At 47.8% G+C, this 24,324-nt stretch overlaps 1 protein-coding gene across 2 annotated transcripts; it reads left to right on the forward strand.

The window, feature by feature from the left end:
• The first annotated feature begins 2,336 nt into the window (after positions 1–2,336).
• TAGLN3 (transgelin 3) lies at positions 2,337–16,778 on the forward strand. 2 transcript variants are annotated; one of them, XM_047724543.1, is made up of 4 exons: positions 2,337–2,671; positions 3,807–3,981; positions 14,804–14,906; positions 16,288–16,778. In XM_047724543.1, exons 1-4 carry the CDS (start codon positions 2,492–2,494, stop codon positions 16,427–16,429), a joined length of 600 nt encoding a protein of 199 aa, XP_047580499.1. In that variant the 5' UTR covers positions 2,337–2,491; the 3' UTR covers positions 16,430–16,778. The 2 variants fall into 2 exon arrangements, with proteins under 2 accessions (XP_047580499.1, XP_047580488.1); XM_047724532.1 differs by lacking the exon at positions 2,337–2,671 and adding an exon at positions 3,330–3,711.
• Positions 16,779–24,324: the final 7,546 nt, after the last annotated feature.

The raw sequence follows: 24,324 nt of genomic DNA on the forward strand, positions 1-24,324 counted from the left end.
TCTAACCTAACCCCATTCTTTGCCACTGTATCCTCTCCAGAACCATGAGCTCAATCATTTGCTTAAAGCACTGCCATCTGTTTTGTCACGATGGAAGGAAATCTTTGGGTACAAATTACCTGGAAGGAAAGAGAAGAGAAGAGGAAAGAAGAGAAGGAGAAGGAAAGGAAGGAGGGAAGGAGGGAGGAAGGAAGGGAGGAAAGAGAGAGAGGAAGAAAGGGAGGAATGAAGAAGAGGAAAGAAGGTAACTGTACATGTACATCTTTTAGAATTATTTCTAGTTTTATACAATAAACCAACCTCTTCCTTCAAGCAATTCCAGCCACAGAGAAAGTGACATGCCTTCTGTTTGGGCCTCTGTTCCTTTAGTGGCAAGTTGGAATTGACCTCACTGCTGCCACCCAAGACGCAACTCAGTGACTTCCGAAATCCGCTGAAAATGTCCCTGCTCTAAACTCTTCCCCAACCCCCAAGTCTCCAGAGACACTTCTGTTGTCTTCAGAGCTTCCTCGACTAAAGATTCCATGCAGCACCAAGATCTGCATTAGTCCATCCTTTCCGTGCCTTTTGCTAAACCTAGTGCTCTTCTAAAAGCAGGTTCTCTTACAACCCTGTGTGTCTCCGAGTTCTCTCTCTATGCCTTCAGCTACTGATCACGAAGTCTTCTCCCAGACAGACTGCCCCCATGTCTACCAAGTGATTGCATTTCCACTAGTCCAGGCCCCAGCTGGCAGGAGATTTCTCTCAATACCTGTATTATTTAAGGAGTCATTCCCTGCTGAGCTTCCAACCAGTTTTGCACAGGGACCGAGATTACCTTTGCATGTACCAGAATTGCTTTCTCTAATATGCCTGAGTCAACTGAGCAAACTGTTCCAGGGGAAAGAGCTCTATTTGAGTCCTCTCCAGTGCAGTACTTGGCACAATTAAGCACTCAAAAAATATTTGCTGAATGAACCAAAAGAACATATTTTGGGGTGATTTTCTCATGAAAAGTACCCAGAGACCTACACAACGCCGATGAGACCTTACCCCCCAAGTGCTTTACAGTCTAGGAAAGCTGATTGCCCAGCTCTTTGTCAGTTATAAAAGTTTCAGGGGCACCTGGGTGGCTCAGTGGGTTAAGCCTCTGCCTTCGGCTCACGTCATGATCTCAGTGTCCTGGGATTGAGCCCCGCATCGGGTTCTCTGCTCCCTCTCTCTGCCTGCCTCTCTGCCTACTTGTGATCTCTGTTTGCCAAATAAATAAATAAAATCTTAAAAAAAATTTTTTTTTCAGGCCAACCCGGGTCTAAGTTGATTTGTCCTGAGGTCTTGTTTGACCCAATACTCAGTCCCAGGGGGGTAGCATGCCAGTGGGGCCTGCCAGGTCCTTAACTACAATAGACAGATGAAATGCTCACACTCTTATCAACACCTTTCACTCCATGAGTCTCTTAGCACATTGACATTGAGCCCTGTTTAATTGAGGAAACATGCTCCTAGTATCTTTCGATTAAAAATAGCATTAAAAGGGTGCATTCTTTGGTTAAGTCAAACTGAGACACCACAGTTTCGCACGAGGATGGAAGTTTCTGGATGGAATCTGGCTGGCCGCTTCCCACGTGAATGGTTGCGGCTCTCCGCCCCTCCCTCCGGTCCAGCCCGACAACTGTTACCTCAGGGCACAGGGAAAGTGGTTTGGCAACTCCCGACAGATGGACAGCTGACAGGATGGACCCTCCCCCAGGCCCCAGGCCCCAGGTCCCCCGCAGCTGTGTGCTGGTCGGGTAGACAATCCGCCCGTCTCCCCCAGAGGAGGGGAAAGAATTGTGCGGCTCTCAGCCGGAGGGAGGCGGGCGGGCTTGAGTGACACAGGAGAGGGCCGGGGCTTTTTGCACGGCTCTTAGCAACGGGCCCGGGCCTGACCCTCCTCAGCCAGGAGAAAATCGAATCAGTGCACCCTTCTTCCAGGCGCCACGCAGCAGCAGACGCTGAACGTCAAGGCGGCCTGCCTTCCTGCCTGTTAATCCTGCTCTCTCCCATCTCAGGGTCTCTGCCTCTGCAAAGCGCTTCTGGAGAGGGGGAGTCACGATCACCGCCCAGCGTCGCCCCCCCCCCCCCGCGGCTGCCGGGGGGCTCGGCCTCGACTGCGAGTCCGAGCGCATCATCTCATCTCATCTCATCTCATCTCATCTCATCTCATCTCATCTCATCCCATCTCATCCCATCGATAGGCGGGACCGAGAGGGGCGTTCCGGCGCCCCTGGACCAGCAGGGGCTTTATTCTAGAGTCACCCGCGCGTGGCTGCGCTGTTCTTTCGCGTTGGTAGGTGAAACCCCAGCGGCTTCATTGGCTCCTCGATTTAAACCACGCCCGGCTTTCTGCCCGCTCCTGCTGCTGCTGGGCCAGACCGCCCAGCCCCGCACGTCCCAGCCCCGCTCGCAGGGAGCCCGGGGCCGCCGCTGCTATTGTGTGGATGCCGCGCGTGTCCTCTCTTGTCTTCCAGAGATGGCTAACCGGGGCCCGAGCTACGGCTTAAGCCGAGAGGTGCAGGAGAAGATCGAGCAGAAGTACGACGCCGACCTGGAGAACAAGCTGGTGGACTGGATCATCCTGCAGTGCGCCGAGGACATAGAGCACCCGCCCCCCGGCCGGGCTCATTTTCAGCAATGGTTAATGGACGGGACGGTAAGGCCGGAGCGGTCTTGCTTCCCGGGGCAGTGGGCTGGGAAGCCCTCCAGGGCTTTCTCTTCCAAGGCGAGGCTGCGGGAGGGGCTGCGGCTGCCAATCTCTGTGTCTCCCCGGGTGGGCACGGGCATGCCTTTATTCCTCAGGGTCGAGGAGCTGGGCTCCCGCACAATTCCCTAGCTGGCTTAGAGGATTCTGCGCCCACCGGATACAGGGCAGCTTCCTTTGGAGTTCTTGCCAAATTAGAAGCCTTTTTGCTTTTTCCAGCGGGAATAGAGATAAGGATTTCCCTTCCCTTTCTCCAGGTTTTGGGTCCCTCAGCTCTTGGAGAGTTATTTCCCCCTCCCCGCCCAGGGAATGGGTTAGTTACAAAGTACAACAAAGGAAGGGGTCCGGGAGACTAAACACCTTCCCATCCTTCCCTTCTGTCTGGGACCCCTGCTGCCTGGGGGTCCCGAATGTCTGTTGAATGCATGGGTTCTCGAGAAACTGAAGGGAATCCTTATTTGAGAACTGCTTTTCTGATCAGAGGCTCTGGTGTGTTTGGGGGCTGGGGACTGCTGATTCCCACAAGCCCAGCTTTTCCCTGCAGGCTGTGATTTACTGTTACGTAACAGCTGCTCCCCGCTTCTGCCGGGTTTCCCAGGACTTGAGTTAGGGGCAACTAGGAGGATGGTACCTGGTTCGGTTATTTTATACATCGTTGGCACATATGCGATGAATTTTTGAAGCCTGATTCTGATATGCCTTTTGATAGAAGACATAGTATTAGATTCTATTATTTGACTTCCCCTCCCTCCCTTGAAAATCTGCAATCACGGTCTCATCACCACACATTTTTCCCTATTTGTAAACATCCCCCTCCCCAGGAAGGAAGGGAGGAGCAAGGAGGGAAGGGGATTCCTAGGCTGCAGGACCTGCTTGGAGTCTGGAACAGCTCAGGGAGTGAGGCCACCTGGGTCTTTGGGATTTGGCATGGGAACCCAGCCACCCTGAGCCAGTGCCTTCCTAGGGCGCAAGAGTTGTTCCAGCCCAAACCTGTAAGCTGCGCCCTGTAGGGCCTGGATTCACTTGCATCCGTGATGGGATACGTACAAAAAGAAACCCTGATTTTGTCTCCCCTTTCTCCCTTCAGGTCCTGTGCAAGCTGATAAACAGTCTATACCCACCAGGACAGGAGCCCATTCCCAAGATCTCCGAGTCAAAGATGGCTTTTAAGCAGATGGAGCAAATCTCCCAGTTCCTAAAAGCTGCAGAGATCTACGGTGTCAGGACCACGGACATTTTTCAGACGGTAGATCTGTGGGAAGGTAAACAGCCCTTGGGCCTTTGGGATTGCCCCCCCCTCCCCCTCTACTTTGTCCATCTCTTTGTGAAACCTGCTCCCAGTTCTTCCCTGGGCCCATGTGTGCCCCTGTGGCGGGGAGCGCAGGGGGGTGGGGTTATCCGCTGCCCAGACCCAGGGGCTCTGTTAGCCTACCCCTTTGTGATGATCTATTGAAAAGAGTCCCCTCCTCTGAGGGAACACACACCCCGAGGACATCAGCAAACTAGGGTGGAAACGGAGGCCTCCGCTGCGAGGAAGCTAAAATGGTTACATGGATGTCATTCGTTCCCATGACCCCTCCCACAACGTACTCTTGGAGAACAAATGGTAGCTCCTGGAAGAGAAGGGGGGTGGTAAGCATGCTTCTGACTCACCAGCGGCGGGGCTTCCAGACAAAGCCGCCAGGCGCAGTTGTGTCATTCAATCTGAGAAAGCAAGAGCACCCCGACCTTTTACTAAACTGTTGTCAGAGGGCTTGGGGACTCACCTTCCAGATATGTATTCCGCTCAGGAAGTGTGACACATGATTCTTTCTTTCACATTTGTGACTTGACTGAAGGAGTCTTATGAGGCATAAAAATCAAATCCCATTTCTGGACGTATTTAACCAACCACCGTTATCGGGGAAAATGTTGTGACTGGAGACAGTGTCCAAGAATTTGAGACCCATGGTTATAGGGCCTCGTGTCCCCCTTGAGCCCAAATGTGTGTGCCCCTCCATGCAACTGTCCCATGCGAAGCCGGCCAGGCTCTGGAGATACAGAGCCTCGTGCTCGCTGGCCCTGGGTGTTATCAGCAGTTCTACCCATAGGACACCCAGTGCAGTGGTATTTCCTGTGTCTTTCACATGCCAGTTATTAGAATCCCAAGACCCCCGTCAGGTTACCTGTGTTTGCCATTATGGAGGAACTCAGATATCCGGTCCTTTGGGACTGGCGTGGGACTTTGGGGATGCTCACCTCCACGTCCTCGTGGATGTCACAGGTGAGGCTTGGTTTCTGCTCTTTAGATCAAAACGAGGATGATTTTCCCAGCAATAAAGATAGTGGTGCCTGTGGATGGTTTCCCATGCAGGATGCAGGTGGAAGGCCTTTATTGTGTATTGCCAATCAGTACTCCTACAATTCTATGGGGTGTTGTTAATTTTCCCATTTCCTAGAAGACGATGCTGAAGCTTGCCTGTAATTACTTGTTCCACCATATGGCCAGGAACTAGCAGCAGAGCGGGGACTCAAAGCTGGTCTCTCTGATGCTGGGAGGATAGGGCCTCAACCCGTAAGCCGTGCCATGCTCTGACGGTCTCTGTCTCCTTCACCTGCACCAGGAGCGGGTTGTTGAGTCCCAGCAGTGACTGAGGAAGACGGAGATGAGGGGGTGGAGTCAGGGGTCTGTGGGACAGAATGATGGAGCCCCCGCACTAGGTAGTTCTTGTGAATAGAAGAGTGAGCCCCCCAGGTACAGAAAGTGTGTAGGAAGAGGAAGAAAGTGGGAGGTCTGTGGGAGATGGGGACCCCAAGTGTGCTTTCCTGTCTTTACGTGACTGAGGCTGTCTTACTTGCCTTTGCACGTTTATCCAAGACCATGCAGGGAAACTTTATCTCCAGGAGGGGCTGGCAGTGAAGAGGAGGGTTCGAGGGAGCACTGGATCCCTGATTACAGAGCAGGGGGAGGTCTACAGCGCCTGCCCCAGCCCTGTATGTTCATACTTCTTAAGGGAAAGGGAGGTCAAGAAGCAGAAGGGAGACTGACTGTGGCAGCCCAAGGTAGGGTAGTGGACGGGCAGGCTCCAGGCCAGGTTAATGCTGCTAGAAAACAGGAGATGAGGCAGACACTGAGGAGTCTCATCCCCAGGGGGAAAAAGTATGGACCTTGAGAGGCAAAGAAGGGGACTCCCTCCAAGGTGTTGTGGCTGACCTGGCATGTAGGTAGGCATGGCTGACAATAGGAAAGTGGATGCTTAGGGGTGTCCAAATGGCGTCTGGCGGCCCCCTCCATGGGACACTGAGGACTGAGGTTCAGGAAGAGTCCTAAGCATTATAGGGGATGTTCAGGATCACTGACAGAGGCTCAGGCCAGGGCTGGTTACCGTACTGTGGGGCGAGGGGTGGCAAGGCAGGTGGCTCTGGGCAGAGAAGGGAAGGGCAGAGCTGCCTCGAGCAAGGCCAGGGTGAGACCCGTCGGACAGCAGAGTGGACCAAGGGATGAGACTGGGTCCTTTCTGCCAGAGCCCACAGTGGCTCATGTTTGGGGAGGAGCAACCGGAGGGCTGGCATGTGTCTGCGTGCCTATGAGGGTGTGCGTGTTTATACATACAGCTATTGAATTAGCCGTTTGCTTAGCTCCCTGCCACATTTTCCCAGCGTTCTGCCAGTGGTTTTCAGTTTATTGCTATTCACCCCCGATTCCATGCCCTGTGGCTGTGGTGGCTGTGGCTGCCGCCAGTCCAACCTTCTTCACCTGGGGACTTCTTTTCCTCCTCTGCTTCCTGCTCCCCGTCTTCCCTGTTTGGCATCTTCCCAGCAGGGGTCTGTTGCCCTTGGCCACCCAGTGACTCCATGGGGCTCTGATGTTGTAGATGAATAAAGCCGCAGGAGCCGCAAACCCAGGCTTGCCGAGTGCCTTCTCATTTGGGGTTCTGTTTTTTAGAGAGTCAGGCGCCCTGGATGGACCCATTGTCCTGAAACCCCTTTTAGAGGCACAGTCGAATGTTTGAAATGGACTTGGGAGCTACCAGAATAAAAGGTTCAGGGCTTTGAAAAGGACATCAGGGCTCAATGGCCCAGAAAACAACCCAAGCACAGGGATATTAGAGACAAAGCTACTAAGGTTCCCCTGGGAGGAAGCTGGGGGTGAGCAATCCCTTTCAGGGCTGGGGAAGAAGTGAGGGCTGAGGGCCGCTTAGAGGACTGGAGAAGTCCTTCTCTTGGATGATGGAAGGTCAATGCCTGGCAGGTTCCGGATTTGCCACGGGCACCCGGAAGGGGTGTCTCAACTGCCCATGACTCAGGAGAGCAACGTCAGTGTCTTTCCTGTGGAGGGAAAGTGAGAAGGAGAAAAGGAAGGATCAGGAAAAGGATGTGTGTGAGAGAGACAGAGACAGAGAATGAGAGAGAACACGTGAGAACTAGGGAATGTGCTGGTCAGAAAGACTCAAAGAAAACTTACCCTGGAAGCTGATAGAATACAGATTTCTGAGTCAGAAATTAGACTGCCTTGTTCACATCTCAACTCCACCACCTCTCAGTGAACTTTTTCAAGCTTCGACTTTCTCAGCTGTAAAATGGGGTAATAGTGTCTATTTCACAGGGTTGACATGAGGATGGAATGGGGTGATGCATTAAAAAGTACTTAGCGTAGTGGCTGGTGATCATCGAACATAATGTATGGTGGCAGTGTGAAAATGACTGTTGTCGAGGTGCCTGGGTGGCTCAGTGGGTTAAGCCTCTGCCTTCGGCTCAGGTCATGATCTCAGGGTCCTGGGATCGAGCCCCGCATCGGGCTCTCTGCTCAGCAGGGAGCCTGCTTCCCTCTCTCTGCCTGCCTCTCTGCCTACTGGTGATCTCTCTGTCAAATTAAAAAAAAAAATCTTAAAAAAAAAAAAGAAAGAAAATACTGTTGTCATTGACCTGTTCTTTTGTAGGAGAAATGGACAATGAGGGCGGGAGGAGCAAGGCTAGAAAGGCGCATGTTCTGTCTTGGAACAGATGGAGTTCGTGAATGGTTTCAGGCAGAAGCTGGTGGGGTTGCCTGGATGACATTTTCTCTCTGTCATCGGTGGTGTCTTCACTGCATCAGCCATTCTCCATCACGGAGGGGCTGGCTTTGCACGTCTCCTTTTTGTCTTTTTTCCATCTCGTGGTCATTACCCTCCTGATGTCTTTCCGTGCAGTATATGGCTTTGCCAATTCCAGACCCCAGGGATCATTTTTTTTTTTTTTTAAGATTTTATTTATTTGACAGAGAACACAAGAAGGCAGAGAGGCAGGCAGAGAGAGAGGGGGAAGCGGGCTCCCTGCTGAGCAGAGAGCCCAATGTGGGGCTCGATCCCAGGACCCTTGGATCATGACCTGAGCCAAAGGCAGAGGCTTTAACCCACTGAGCCACCCAGGTGCCCCAAGACCCTAGAGATCTTGGTGGAAAGAGCATGAGTTTGGAGTCAGGCAGATGGGTTGAAACTACTTCCGCATCCCAGCTTTGTCAACTTGTTTACGTGCTTAGCTTCTGAGAGTCTCAGTTTCCTTCTCTGTAAGTAGGTCTAGTGTCTTTCTCAGAGGGTTCTTGTAAGGACTAAATGTGTAAAATGCCTAGCACAATGCCTGGCTAATAGACACCCAATACATGTTGGCTTCCTTCCCCTATTATAAGCCCACCAGCAACTAACCTTTTGGTTTCTTGGCATCACCACACAGTGAGCAAGCCTTAGGCAGGGAGAATTCTAGAATGCTCGAGCAGGCAAGACTCAAAGATCAATCCAGTCTGATGACTTTTCTCAGCCGTCCTACTGACAAGGGTCCTGGACGTGTGGTTCTGCCCTGGTTCCCTGTTCCCCTTCCATGATGACAAGGAGTTAGGGAGGAGTGTGGTGTATATTGGGGGTAGGACTGCCTGGAAGGTCCAAATATACTCCCTGGGGAGGTGCTGCTGTGTGTGTCATTCCTTCACAGCAAGAGCTATGAGATTTCACCCAACTTGAGAGACATTTTGGGATCTTGTGAGGTACCTGTAGTGACCTGAGTCATCCCACATGCCTGTTGTGAGCAGCCTCCTTTTCCGTCAGAAGAGCCGCCAGCGCCGCTCCCACAAGTGCTGCTCGTGATCATGTTTGGCAGGGTTTTCCTTCAGCAGTGGTTCCCAGCCTCCGGGGGCCCATCAGAATCACCTGGCAGGCTTAGGAAAACATAGCCCCAGAATTTCTGAGGCATTAAATCTGGGGTAAGACCCAGGAATTTGGATTTTATACCAATTCATAGGTGATGCTATTTCTGCTGGCCTGGGAACCCCACTTTGAGAACCACCACCTGACAGAGTGTCCCCAGGAAGGCAAGCAACAAAAATTTATAAAACTCACAGAGCAGGCCCATTCTGTTCTCTGACCTTTCTCCTTTGACCTCTACCTTGAGTAGCGAACTGGGGTCATGCCTAAGTTATTACTCAGGGAAATAAGAAATGGTTCCAGAAAGATGAAAAAGGTCAGTATTCCAGGAATAACAAAGATGAGTTAAGACTGATTAAAAAAAAAAGAAAAGAAAAGAAATGGAAGTAGCTCTGAAGCAAAGAGTTTGGACTACAAACTGTAAAAAAAACTTTCAGTATTGAAAGTAGAATGTCCAGTCTGATATCACCCACCCAAATGACGTTTCTCTGGTCTTTTTTTATTTCTCTTTCACCCTTCCGATTATTTTTTTCTTCCCAAAGGCATATATAAGATATCATGAAAGTAATAAACAAAATTCAAGAGAGAGAAAATCCTTGTTTAAGTATCCCTGGTGGTGGGACGCCTGGGTGGCTCAGTTAAGCATCCAACTCTTTTTTTTTTTTTTAAGATTTTATTTATTTATTTGATAGACAAAGATCACAAATAGGCAGAGAGGCAGGCAGAGAGAGAGAGGGGGAAGCAGGCTTGAGCACGATGTGGGGCTTGATCCCAGGACCCTGAGATCATGACCTGAGCTGAAGGCAGAGGCTTTAACCCACTGAGCCACCCAGGGGCCCCCCAGGTGCCAATTCTTGATCTTAGCTCAGGTCTTGATCTCAGCTCAGGTCTTGATCTCAGGGTCTCGAGTTCAAGCCCCACACTGGGTTAAAAAAAAAAAGTCCCAGTTGGAGGTGGGGCAGGGACCTGACAATACAGCACCCTTTGCCCCAGCCCTCAGAGGTTATCATTTCATAGTCAGGAGGGCAAGACCACACCTGGGGAAACACATTCTGTGATAAGGCAGGAGAAAGGGCACACCCAGATGTGGAGACTCTCTGAGAAAAGGTTGGCCAGCTGAGATGAGGGAGACTACTGTGGTGCACCATTGTCTCATTTTCCATAATTCCAAATCTCATATCAGCCCCTCCCATAAGAGGAGGCTAGAAGAGTCCTCATTGCCCGATCAAAACGCTGAGCTGTTCGTGGACCTGGTGCCTCCTACTCCCTGTGTCACTTCCCCCTTTAATGACCAGTGGTCTCATTTTTAGGTCACCACCAAGGACTCAGCATCTAGAAAATCCCCAGCACTTTTAAGACGGTTCTTTTTTTTCTTGGAAGAAAAGCCTTCAGCAGCGGTTTTCAAGTTGTCTTGCCAAATATCTTTGGTAGCTTTCAGGGAGCAAAGAGATTGCATGATGCCAGGATTCTGACCTGGCTCCCGACTTCGATCAGAGCCCTTCTAATTATTGACTTTACCATTTGATTTTGTGGAAGATAGCTCTGAAGGGAGGAGTTATTGCTTAAGGAATGTTACATAGTAATTTACCATGTGCCAGAAATGATGATGTTTTTAAAAAAACCGGAAAACTAGGGCTCCTGGATGGCTCAGTGGGTTAAGCCTCTGCCTTCAGCTCAGGTCATGATCTCAGGGTGCTGGGATTGAGTCCCGCATCAGGCTCTCTGCTCAGCAGGGAGCCTGCTTCCCCTCTCATTCTGCCTGTCTCTCTGCCTACTTGTGATCTCTCTCTCTCTCTGTCAAATAAATAAAAAATAATATCTTAAAAAAAAAAAAAAGGGAAAACCAAAGTGCCAGGGCAGGGGTGCCTATCCATCTGGCTGTATCAGAATCATCCCAGGAGATGGCTCTAGAATCTGAACTGTTAAGAACAGTCTAGTTTGAGAGTCATCATGTTTCTCAAACTTACCCGATGGTATTAACTGCCTAGGGAGATGATTAAAAATATGAAATTCCAGAGCTTCCACCCCATGCCTGCCGAATTTCCCATCTCTCAGGGGAGTGATGTCAAAATTCATATTTTTGAGGAGATCTCCCCCACAGCATCTCATAAGTAGTCCAAGAGGCTTGGAAAAACTCCTGAAGTGATATGTTCTAGGCAGGTGATGACAAGATTCACAGATGCTCCTTGACCTCGTTGTTCCTCTAGACATTGAGTATGTGACCCCAAGTTACAGAAAGTCTTTGCAAATGGCCCCCTCTCTCCAGCAGCATGGGATCTGGAATTCTGAACTGGTAAGAGACAGGAGGCTAGAAAAGGACCCTCGGGCCATTCCACCAATCCGAGAATGCTGGAGCTCCTCATAAGGAACATCTGTTAGAAAGCAAACCAGACACGTCAGGAAAGTCAGCTAGACAAGGTAGAGAGGCAGATTTCTGTTCATAGTGTTACTTAGAATCTTGGCAATGAGAAACTTGACTGGCACGCTGATGGGGGACTCTACCCCCGCCAACTCTTCCTCTTGCTATAACCTTATTTGAGTTGAGACCTGGAGAAAATTGTTCCAGACAAAAACACTCAAAGACTTTACCAAGGGTTGGTACCCTTGTGCTAATGGGGACCAAGGACTGTGACCCAGTTTTGTCCCCCTGTGCATTCCCTTTAGCCTTGGCACTGAAGCAGCCACTGCCACCCCTTCAGATCATCTCTGATCACCGAGGAACGTGGCACCCAGCCAGCCTGTGATGGGGACCCATGGGAGACGGTGGCCTGGTGGACAGTTTGCAGACTTTGCATTCCGACACCTGAGCTAGAGTCGGGCTCTGGTTTACTTGCTGAGTGACTGGACATGTTCACTAACCTCCCTGAATTAGGTTTCCCATCCCTACACCGAAGGCAATAATATCAATTCCTTTGGGTTGATGTCATGTATAATAAAGTGTCTAGCCTTGAATTTATAGCAAATCTCTCTCCTTGGGACATTTCTTGAGAAAAACTTCTCCAGGGCACCTGGGTGGCTCAGTGGGTTAAAGCTTCTGCCTTTGGCTCAGGTCATGATCTCGGGGTCTTGGAATCGGGTCCTGCATCAGACTCTCTGCTCAGCAGGGAGCCTGCTTCCCCCTCTCCTTCTCTGCCTGCCTCTCCCTCTCCTTCTCTGCCTGCCTCTCTGCCTACTTGTGATCTCTGTCTGTCAAACTAAAAAAAAAAAAAAGAAAAAGAAAGAAAAAGAAAAACTTCTCCATTGTGTCCCTGTTAAATACAGAACTCCTTCCCTAGCTTCTTCTGCCCCCAATCATGTCGTTGCTCTCTCTTCCACGCTCCAGGGTGAGGGTGGGTGGGTTGCTGGATGTCTTACCGTTGCCCCCAACGGTTTTCCCTCCTTCCTGCCTGGTTCCATGCGGTATGCACACCAGCTAACGACTCCTCCGGAAGGAGGCTGGGTGTGTGCACTAACACAGCTCGCTGCTGTGCCCGTGGCCGCGGGGTCCTATCTGTGGCTGACTTGCTGGGTGTCAGGCTGCACAGTGCCCCAGCTGCAGGGCTCAGCAGACCTGCTCTTTCCATCCAGCAGAAACAGACATCCTGTGTGCTCCTTGTGCAGAGCAGAGCTAAGGGATGCACTCTAACTTTCCTGAATCTCCCTGTGTTTAATCATTGTTCTAGGCTCCCTTCACTGGCTCGCTATTTAAAGAGCAGACCCTCTCCCTATCTCTTTCCAGAGTGATCCTTCAGAATATTATCACTACAGCTCTAGTAAAAAAAAAAAAAAAAAAAAAAAAAAAGGATCGCATTACACAGTGATGATTAGAGAAAAGCTTTTTATCTGTGGAGAGAAGTCACTCTCGTAACCACCTCGGGGCTTGCTCTCGTGTCTCACTATTCCCTGTGCCCTCCTCCGCCCATCTGCTGCCACAGACTCTGACCTGCACCACCCCCACCCCACCCCCACCCCACCCCCAGCCGCTCCTTGCACCCGGGCCTCTCCTCTGACAGCTCTGCCTCCAGGCAGCTGTCTGCCAACCGCCCTCGCCTCAGAATCCCGGAAATCACCCTGCGGTTAAAGGGGTGGGGAAGAAAAGTGAGGGAAGGAGGATCTGCTGTCTCTCTCTCCTCGTTGAATAGATGGACATCCTGAACGGAACCTCCTCTGTGGGCCTTAATGGTTTGTTTCATGAGAGTTTTATTCCGGTCTTGCTCTCCGTCTGCCTCTCTCCTGTAATTCTGTATTCCCTGGTGACCGAGCTGCAGCAGCCTGGCTGAGAAGACCACAGATGGTTCACTCAGTGCAAAGTGGGCCTTTTTTTTTTTTTTAAGATTTATTTATTTGAGAGTGAGAGGGAGCGAGTGCATGAATGGAGGAGGGAGCAGAGGGAGTGGATCTCAAGCAGACTCTCCGCTGAGCATGGAGCCTGAGATCTCAACCTGAGCCGAGACTGAACATCAAAGGCTTCACAGACTGAGCCCCCCGCCCAGGCGCCCCCAAGGAGGGCCTTCTAGTATTTCTTTCTTTCTTTTAAAGATTTTATTTATTTAGGGTGCCTGGGTGGCTCAGTGGGTTAAGCCTCTGCCTTCAGCTCAGGTCATGATCTCAGGGTCCCGGGATAGAGTCCCGCATCGGGCTCTCTGCTTAGAGAGCCTGCTTCCCCCCTCTCTCTGTCTGCCTCCCTGCCTACTTGTGATCTCTCTCTCTCTCTCTGTCAAATTAAAAAAAAACTTAAAAAAAAGATTTTATTTATTTATTTGACACAGAGAGAGAGAGATCACAAGTAGGCAGAGAGGCAGACAGAGAGTGGAAGCAGGCTCCCTGCTGAGCAGGGGCTCAATTGAGCGGGGCTCAATCCCAGGACCCTGAGATCATGACCTGAGCCGAAGACAGAGGCTTAACCCAATGAGCCATCCAGATGCTCCGACACTTGCGGTTAACTTTCATAGCTTGACCCGCCCCCCTACCTGCCCTGCTGAACGCTGCTCTGTGCCTTGAGCTTTGCTCTCCACACTCCACACATCTGGTTCTCAGTCAGCGCTGACTGCACGGTAGCATCTTTCCCAGTCCAGGGCCTGGCAGTCCACTGGAAGGGAGGAAAGGCAGAAAGACGGGAGGAACAGGCTGACTTGTAGGGCCAGTGGCCTTCTCTGTGGGTTCAGGGCCACTGGGCTCCTCAGATAACCATGTTCCTTCTCCCACTGTGTGAAGGGGGACAACACACACATCTCTCTCTCTCTCACACACACACACACATGCCCCACAAGCCAGCTATGTATCATCTCCGTTTAGCTCCTTCCAGGCTGCACAAAATAAAGGGCCTCTCGTTTGTGTCACATCGAGTGCTTTCTGTGTTGATTGGCTTTCCTTCGCGTGCGCGTCTCCAGCCCCGAGAGCCAAGTGAGTACTCCATGGGAGGCACTGGGGTGATTTTAGACCCGTTTAACCCAGAGAAAGTGAAAGAGAGGAGGCACCTGGGGTTAGGTGCATTTAAGTCATCCCAAAACAACTTCTTTCTAGTTTCCTCCCCGCCCCCCACTTCAGTCCTGAGGAAAATCCTCTTCTGTGGACCAGCTTGCAAGCCTAGCCACAGGCTTTCCCCTAGCCACAGCCTCTAGAACCCATGGAGGCGAGGGCCTCTGCCCAGGGCAGGGACCTCCCTGTATCTGAACAGATAGGAGTTTGGAATGTTTTACTCATATGGCAACTCTGTAAGGATGAGAAACTGGGCAAGTCACACAGAGAGTAGGAAGGTGATTTTTTGATTCCCTCCTGGGAAGTTCTGCTACAGTTATCTTCAGAGCTTGGAGAAGTGTTTGCTATCCCCCTCCCTGGGATGGGATTGCCGACAGCCTCCTATCAGAACTTCCTTTCCAGAGGGCCAGCCCTATCCTTCCAGATACCTCAGCCCTGACACAGAGTTGGCCCTCATTTCTCTGTTGGCTTGCAGGGAAGGACATGGCAGCCGTGCAGAGGACCCTGATGGCTCTCGGCAGCGTCGCGGTCACCAAGGATGATGGCTGTTATCGGGGAGAGCCATCCTGGTTTCACAGGTGAGTATCACTTCCTGCTTCTTTGTACCCCGCTGACCCCCAGCAGAGGAAGATCCTACCAGAGAGAGCATCTGAAGCCTCAGAGGTTGTTACGACATAAAGTCCTTAGGGGCAAGCACTCCTGGTCCCCCAGCTGATAGCTGAGAGTGAGGAAAGACCCATGCTGCCATGAGGCCAACAGCCCACCCAGGGCAGACTTGGTTGAGTGTTTCCTGCTAGATACTGGGACCCTCGGGCTTGGGCCATGCTCTTTCTCAAGAGGCCGAGTAGGACTGGCTGGTTTTTCTCAGAGGGAGCTTGAGCTCTGAACTTGGTTTTATTATGATCTAAGAAGCCCCAAGTCAACTCATTTATCCATTTATTCTTGCTCTCGATGAAGGGAAAATGTGGCCTGGTTTGTGCCTGTTGTCCTAGTGTGCTTATTGATAATGGTCACTTTCACTTTCAAGGGTGGCCTGGTCTGGATAACGTCTTCTGTGGTCATGTCAGTAAAGGATTTATTTTGCGGCTATTGTTGCTGTTTTCAGGGGTGGGGGAAGCAAGCGAACATAAACTCAACCCAGTAGCTCAGTGGGCGATGAGGACAAAAGAGCACTTTGTAGAAGATAACTGACCCTACATTTCCCTACTCGCTCCTTCTTCTTCTAGACAGTTATAAAAAGTATAAGTTTAAATGAATCTGGTCCAAAAACCTCCTAGATACTGGCTAGTGGAAACTCCGGTTTTAATCCCCACTTTGTTAGTGACATACCATGGTTTATATGACCCACAAAACCAAAATTACCTACTATCTGGCTCTTTACTGAAGCTTGCTGACCTCTGGTGAAGAGTACGAAGCGTTTCCTCCTTGACTCCTAGGTCCTGTGGCTCTAAAACGGGAGCATTAATACTTGGACCGACACAGGGAAAGGTGGATTGGGATTAATGACCTGCTTTGTCAGAAGAGCTGTTGGTAATTTGCACAAGGGCTTGAGGTAACTGTGAGAGAGTGGGTGACAGGAAAGTTATCTGAGAGTGAAGTTTTTGGAGAGCTACCCCTAATTCTGCAAATTCTAAAAAATCATCTGGGTTCTAAGGAGTAGAGAGCTCATGTATCATGCAGCATACTTTGAGTAGGCATGTAGCTCATGATAGGACCACGGCCAGGGTAGGAGCACAGCCCAGGGTAGGACCATAGCCCGGGGTAGGAGCATAGTTGCTATCAGTACTGTAGCTCAGTACAAGGCTTACTATTCTATTTGGTGATCTTGTGTTCTAACCAGTGACCGACAACTCCCCCCACCCCCACCCCAACCCAACCCCAGGCCATTCTAACTGCATATCCTGGAAAGGGTTTGAAGACTGTCAGAATGACCTGATTCCCCTCACTTCCTCTGCCCAGGAAAGCTCAGCAGAATCGGAGAGGATTTTCAGAGGAGCAGCTTCGCCAGGGACAGAACGTAATTGGCCTGCAGATGGGCAGCAACAAGGGAGCTTCCCAGGCAGGCATGACCGGCTACGGGATGCCCAGGCAGATCATGTAAGATGCCGCCTCCAGCCTCCCAGGAGAGAGGACGAATGTTCTACACCACAGTCTCTGTGATAAAGAAATAGTTAGTCACCTTCTGACCTTCTCCTCTTTCTCGAAGCCTCCTGTTTCTGGTTTTTCCAAGTGCCGCATTTCAGCTGCAAACCCGCGTTGCCCACTGCTGCCACCTTGCGTTCATGTAGAACTATGCAAAGACTCCGCCTCCTCTTCCTGAGCTGCTCCTTGGCCCCAGAGTCGCCTTTTGTCTGATTATTTATTTATTTATTTGCCAAAAAAATGCCCCCTTCTCAACTTACTAGAACACACCTAATAAACAAATTAGTCTTGTGGCTTCAAACGTAAACTTCGTTCTTCGGGGCAGCGTCTCGGCAGGCAGGGCTGGCTTTCATTCGCTCACGGAACCCGCAGGATGGAATTGAGTCAAAGCTGTTAGGTGGGAGCTTTGAGGAAGCCCTAAGAAGGTTGTGTTATCTTGGCAATGGCAGTAGACGTCTAGGGCGTTTAGGGATAGTTTTGCCCACTCTGACAGTCTACAGCCACGAGTTCAATAACAAGCTCTTTGATCCCCTGGTTCAAATTTCCTGTCTTGTGCTTAAGATGCTAGAATCTGAGCAGCTGGTGGGGGTGGGGTAGGGGGGTGGGGGATGGGAAGGTTGCGAAGGGAGTGGGGGACACGGGAATGAGCGAACCCAAACCCCAATTGTTTAAGGGGCTCGCATATGATGCCCACGAAGTATTTGCTGGATGGGTGGTTTTATCAAATGGATGGGTGATTGTTGAAGGAAAGAGCAGTTGTCACTTCCCAACCAATAATCTTCCCCCAGCAGCGAGACCCTGGCTCTGATACCCACACTGATACAGTTTCTTCAGAAGCCAGGAGTTAGAGGCCCATGTTGATTGTTCCCTTACATTTAGAGGATCTAAATCCCTAAAACGGTTGGATATTGCCTAAGGCTGAGCTTTAGCTAAGATGGGATAGGTTCTACAGATTCTGTCAGCCATATAAAAATTAAGAAGGCTAATAAGCCTTGGGACCACCCAACTTAATCTTATTCTTTCTTACCAGCAGAAGCAAGAAAAAAGTCATGCATTTATTAAGAAAATAAGGCATCATATCCATATAATGCATTGTTAATTAACAAGGAAAGACAAAAACAAACGAAATTGTAGATATTGTCACCCTGTAATGGTTTGGGGGGTGGCTTTCAAACTGTGTTCTCTGCAGTCTAGGCTTCCATAGAGATTTCTATGGGATCCCCATGGGGGGTGGGCAGCACTGCTTATAAGAGGCAAAAATCCTGGGTCTCCATTCCTTCTTCAGTAAGAGCATCATGGATCTTCTCTATTTTATATATTAGGATTCAGCATAAGATTTTAAAAGACTTTAAATATTATCAAAACAAAACAAGAATCAGTAAAGGAAATGAGCCTGAGTCACCTAAAGGGGCTAATGTGTCCTGTAGGAGCCCTGTTGACTCTGACAGCCACTGGTGAGTTTTCTGTTTCTGGAAAGACATCACATGAACATGGCAACTGAACACTTACCTCGAAGTCGCCACAAAAGCAAGAGAGGAAGGTTGATGAAAACCAAAAAACTGAAATAAAACTGGGAGGGAATTCCTGGAGAGAGATGGAAGGTGGTCAGGTCCCTGTCTGGGATTGAGAGTGGGAGCGTGGGACATAGGTTTGCAAGGGGGCTGCCAGGATTTGCCTATTTGGTTCCCCACACCACCCTGGTCCACCGCTGCTGTGCCAGAGACACGAAGAGGCAGGAAAACAGCAGAAATCAGCTCAGAGCCAGAACGAAGTAACCTACCAAATCTAGGGCAGTGAGTGAGGAGCCGGGGATAACACTGACTGGACTTTCAGGCACGGGGCATTTCCTCCTCTCAGCGTGAGCGCCCCAGCGGCCTCAGGCTCCCACCTCTGAGTCTCTTTGCATGATGACAGCCTGGAGATGAGGCTGTTAACAAAAATTGAGGCCCTAGGGGGAGGAGGTGGACTGGAGGGGTAGGAGTTAATGGAGCATGAAGGAGAGCCCAGTTTGTAATTCCAAAGACCACCTACCTCAACACAGTATTTCCAGCTCCTGAGAGTCCCCAGAAGCAATCCAAACTGGGGCCTGAGGCATTTTCCCCCTTTCCTCACTTTGTATTTGTAATCAAGGTAGCAGTTTACTTCAGGGCAATGTGAGCTCAGGGGCAGCATCCGGAAGACTCCTGAGGAACAAAAGTACCATCTGCCATCAAAAGACAAACCTGATCACTGTTACCCCAAGAAGCAGAATCCATGGACCAGACAGAAGAATCATTTAAAAGTCGTCTAATAAGTATACTAAAATGATAAGCGAAAATATCGGAAATATGAAGCAATAACCCATCATGAAGAAAAATCAACTGGGGATATAGAACATAAAAAAAAAATAAATGAAATAATGGGGCGCCTGGGTGGCTCCATCTGTTAAACGGCTGCTTTTGGCTCAGGTTTTGCTCTCCAGGTCCTGGGTTCCAGCGCAAGTCATGCCAGGCTCCCTGCTGAGTGGGGAGTCTGCTTCTCCCTCTTCTTCTGCCCTACCTGCCGGCACCCCCGCTCCCCGCTTCTGCACATGAACTTGCTCTCTATAAATAAACAAAATCTTAAAAAAAAAAGTGAAATAAAGATTGAGAGTAGAATGGATAAAATGAACAAGCTAATAAGTTGGAATATCAAAACAAGGCATTCTAAAAAAGATAGGCACAAATAAATGGTAAACACAAAAAAATGTTAAGTGATATGGGTCCAAAAAAAAAAAAATCATGTAGTTGGAATATTAGAAGGAAAGGAAAAAGATCAATATAGGTGAGGAAAATTCTTAAGAAATGTTTTTGAGAATTTCCTGGAAATTAAAAAAACAAACAAACAAACAAAAAAAGGACTTAAAGACTCAGTTTTAAAAGACAAAGATACCAAAAATAAATGATAGGAGTCCTCAGTGGGAAACATTATAGTAAAATGTATGACCACTAAGAATAAATACAATACTCTCAAAGGTTTTAAAAAGTAAAAGCCCATTACATATAGGGGGGGAATATCATATCAACATTGAACTTCTCAGCAGTAACCTGGAGACATAAGGTGATATTTTTGAGGAGCTGAAGGGAAAAAAGAAAACATTGAACATGTAATTTTTTACATAGCAACTAATTTTTTAAGCCCAAAAATGGAGCAAAAAGACCACCTGAAAACATAATTGCATTAAGTATTTCAATTAGAAAAATATCTTACCAGGAAAATGCTATTTGATATTTGAAAGGAGGAGAAGTTAATGAGAAAACCAGGACTAAACAACAGAGAAAGAAAAAAGTTCTTTCTTTTTCTTTCTTTCTTTCTTTTTCTTTAATTTTATTTTTTCAGTGTTCCAAGATTCATTGTTTATGCACCACACCCAGTGCTCCATGCAATATGTGCCCTCCTTAAAGAAAAAGCTTATTTATAACAATCCAGGAAAGGAGAAAGAAGAGGAAAGTGTCCTGCTTGGAGGAAATATAGAGATACTGATAAATTTAAGAAATTGTTAGGAAAAGACGAATATATTGAGTCTAACTCACTTCATGAAGCTGATTTAACACTGATTCCAGAACCCAACAAGAATAAGAAAATTACATGCTGATTCCACTTGGGAACATAGATGTAAAAAATTCTATATAAAGTAATATCTAACCAACTCTAGCAGCGAATTTTAAAAATCTGTTAGAATGAACCCTTTTCTCTCTTTTTAAGAGAACTTCTGTTAAAAAATATTTTATTTATTTATTTGACAGAGAAAGAGATCACAAGTAGGCAGAGGCAGGCGGGGCGGGGGTGGGGGGGGGGAAGCAGGCTCTCTGCTGAGCAGAGAGCCCTATGTGGGGCTCGATCCCAGGGTCCTGGGATCATGACCCAAGCTGAAAGCAGAGGCTTAACCCACTGAGCCACGCAGGTGCCCCTTTTTAAAATATTTTAACTGGGGGATGGGCTTTCTGGGTACCTATCCCTGGCTAGCCCTAAGTAGAAACTTGAACTCATGTTCTATTCCTTGCCTTTTCCTCTTCTAAAATCATAGAGAGATCACCTATTCCAAGCCCTAAGTTTTATTTAAAATAATACTAGAGACCAAAAGTGAAATGACTTCTCCTTCATCATTTGACTAATTAATCTTTAGAAGCTTCTTTAGAAGCTTCCAGAGAAGTACTTGTTCATTTTTATTACTCAGCATTTCTGCTAATCCTAATTCTTCCTAAGCTTTATTAAGTCATGTCTTGATGTAGCATTCTATTCTTTTCCTTTATTTATGTATTCAGAAACTGTCCTGGGAATTAGCAAAAGCCACCTATGTGCTGAAGATATGGAAAAGACTAGAAAACCATTCCTGCCATCAATCAACAAGAATTTACTGAATCCCTAATATATTTATGGAATTGTATAACAAATTAGGGAGATAATGAAATACGAACATGGCTTTTAATTGGATGACTTTGTAGTCTATTGAACAAACAGAATCACTCTGCAGCTCCTTATATCCATTGCTTGTTTAAGGGCCAAATAGGAGCCATGTTCACTTGGCCTCTCTGAAGGAAAATTCTCTGGGCTGAGCTGGCCTGGGAATGTTTGCCAGAGGAGATTGAACCCAGGAACCTCTGCCTTGTGCCATCCTGGGAATGTATGGGCTTCCTTATCATTTGCCCCAATCTGCCTGCACCCAACAGAGTTAAAATAATGAGGAACAGGCTTGCATTTCCAGACAAATCCTTGCTGGTGTCCTTGAACAGGGTCATGGTGACGTGGGAAGGACCTGTGGTACCCATGCCTGAGAGCCTTATTCCATCTTAGACCTCCAGGAGACTGAGCTAAAGGTCTGGATCTTAAAAGAAGGCATCAAAATTGATTGTTATCAAGTTATTTTTCAAAAGACTAATTCGGTCAGCTTTGTTAGAGTTCCCCTTGAGGTGGAATCTATAGAACTTTCCCTGGTGATGGTTTCAAGTCCACCACTGGATCAAGACAAGGAGTTCTTGGCTTCACACATCTGTTTCAACCCAGGAGCCAAGATCAAGTCTCCTGGTGATCCTGGAAATAAAAAGATTTACTAATGGCTAGTGACATCTGCAGTGTTGTGCTTGCTTGCAATGTGACCATATGTCCCACTTCTGGTTGTCTAATATGTCAGACACAGAAAGATGACTTAAGAAAATGTCTGACTCCAGGCAGACAGACTAGGCCAGAGTTGCCTGTTTTTTCTATCACCCCTCCCACCAACAACAGTGACTGAGGCCGGTCTCATGTCAGAGGAAATGCAAAGCTCAATTTTCATAAAGCCTTGTTTTTGTTTTGTGCTTTTATTTCTATGCATGCTGTCATTTTAGTTATCATTTACAGAAAGCTTTAATGACATAAGAGATTGCTGCATTATTGTTGATAATAAATGTAATTGCTGTCGCCTCAAAACTGCTAATCTCACCAGTCATTAAAATGAAAATAATTCTGTTGACTATGAATCTTTCACTGCTATGGTAACAAGAAGCACAGAGTAACTTCTGGTAGCAATATTGGCAGAAATGAGCACAACGTTCTTGCAAGTTGTTTTATATGCCTGGTTTGCTTGGACAGTTTGAAAGCTAACTGTCCCGTTCAGTCAGCCTCTTGAATGGTGCACAGTCAAGGCCATCTTTCACATGAGTTTGGTAATGCCCTCATGGTATGTGGATGAGGAGTAAGCTTAAGGTCACTATCTCCCCCGAAGAAGGATAAGTGTGGCCATTTCCCTATGCTCTCATCAGCATTATCACTTAAAAAATATGTGCACGAATGTCCTGAAAGACACCATCTGCGAATTAAGATGTTAGTGGAACCTGGTGTTTTTCCTGAGCAGCTGCAAAAGAGTTTTATGATTGCTGGGTCCTAACCCCAAATCCCAACATTCTTCATCTCTGCCAAAGAGCACATTCAATCCATGAGCTGTTCATGCTTGTTACTGACTCTGACGTACGCAGGGTCGGTAAGACAGAAGAGTCAACTGGCTAAAAAAAAATAATAATAAAGGCAAAATATCAGACCAGAACAGAAATTATTACTTACAGAATTCAACTTGAACGTCTTAGGCAAGAGGACTAAAGCAAAGTATGGTTAATTTGTCATTCAGCAAAATCAAAGATCTGATGTGGCTATAAGCCTATTATATACTCACAAAATAAATATGTCAACTTTTATGGCCCTGAGCAGAGAATGCAAAGCTATTTTGAAGAGCAAGGATAAATTTCACTATGGTTCAACTGGGTTTAGAGCGGTTATTGCTCTATTGACCTTTATTTTAATGAAACAGATATTGAATTGCCTTCTATCGGATAAAATTAAAGATCCATGCTGGTTCCACATTCTTGGATCAATAATTCTTTGGGAGAACACTGCATCAGTCTTATGATGGAATGGGTTTGGCTCCCAGAGATTGCAAAATGAGAAAGTCTGCCTGAGAAGAAATCCTGTTTCAAAACAACTGAAGGAAAAAAATAATGAGCTAAGGGAATTTCGTTTGAAAGATATTTATTGAGCACCTACTAAGTGTCAGGCACTCTGTATAATTCATCTCTTCAAATGCATATAACAGTCCTGCAAGGGGAGTGTTTACATAGCTTTCCAGATAAGAAAAGTGAGGGTCAGAGGATGTGAAGGACTGCCAAATTCTCATAGCTAGTTATGGGGAAACTAGAAATTTGAACTCTGAATATGATGATTCCAGAGTTTTATGAATTCCATTATACTAAGCTGCTTTCCACATTTGAGACACACTGCTGGGCTCTGGGAGATACACAGGTGAAGACTTGGCCCCCACTGCGTTCAACCAGCATTTAATCTTTCCAGAGTAGGAACTCACAGTTCTAGTTGTCTGTAATTCAGGAAAACACAAATATGTACAATTTTCTGGACCCAGCTCAAAAGATATGTTTAATTTCTTCCTGAATTCAGAGTGCCCTGGTGTATAGAGGAGCAACCAATACTTAATATCTGTCTTACATGTGAACTTATTAACTAATGTCTTACATGTGAACATTGAAAATATAACTAACTCTTCATTAGGATTATTCCTGCAAAGCTATATCAATGTTACGTAGATTTCCCCTTTTCTTTGGAATCGTTTAATTAAGGCCAGGATTAGACTAAGGTGAGTGAAACTCTCCGCTGGGGCAGAATATTTAATTTTGAGAAGCAAACTAGTCTGTAATACACCCAGCCCTGTGTGGCAAAAAGAATTCTAGGGAAACTAGGTCTTTGGCAATGTTGTATTCCTTAATCCATGATAATTAGTAGATGTTCTTAATTACTATTTAATTAACACATTAGCCAAGATTTACTGAGCGCTTGCTATATGTCAAGTCTCATGCTGCGCTTGGGCTTTTTCTAAGAACGGAGACTGCCTCAGCCGACCGGAGTTTATCACTAGGAGAGTCGGGCACTGGCGCCCCCTACTGGCGCAGCCCTGCCTCACGGCTCTGGATTACGGCCTGATAACCAGCCCAGGAGACAGAGTCCAGCCTCTCCTGGTTTGGTAAGACGCTAATTTCTGCAGTGAGGCTGAGGCACCAGTACTGAGGCACTTGACAGCTGCGGATAACCGGCATTTGGCTCTGTCAAGGACTTCTGGTAACATTCACCTTGGGAAAGAAGTGCAAAGATACCACGGAAGATAAGTTTCTTTCTGGTCCACTGGAGCACATTGATGTAACAAATGATCACTTAGCAGAGACATCCACTCATATGCCCTTTATGCTTGACGGGAAAGGGAGAGGATGGCAACAATCGTCCTCAAAAAGTCAGAGGCACTTAGCCTATTGGGGAAAGACAATAAAACTGTGCTGGAGCCTCTTGCCTCTTGATGCT

Source organism: Lutra lutra, chromosome 1 (genome assembly GCF_902655055.1).
Source record: "Lutra lutra chromosome 1, mLutLut1.2, whole genome shotgun sequence".
In the NCBI taxonomy this organism is placed as follows: domain Eukaryota; kingdom Metazoa; phylum Chordata; class Mammalia; order Carnivora; family Mustelidae; genus Lutra; species Lutra lutra.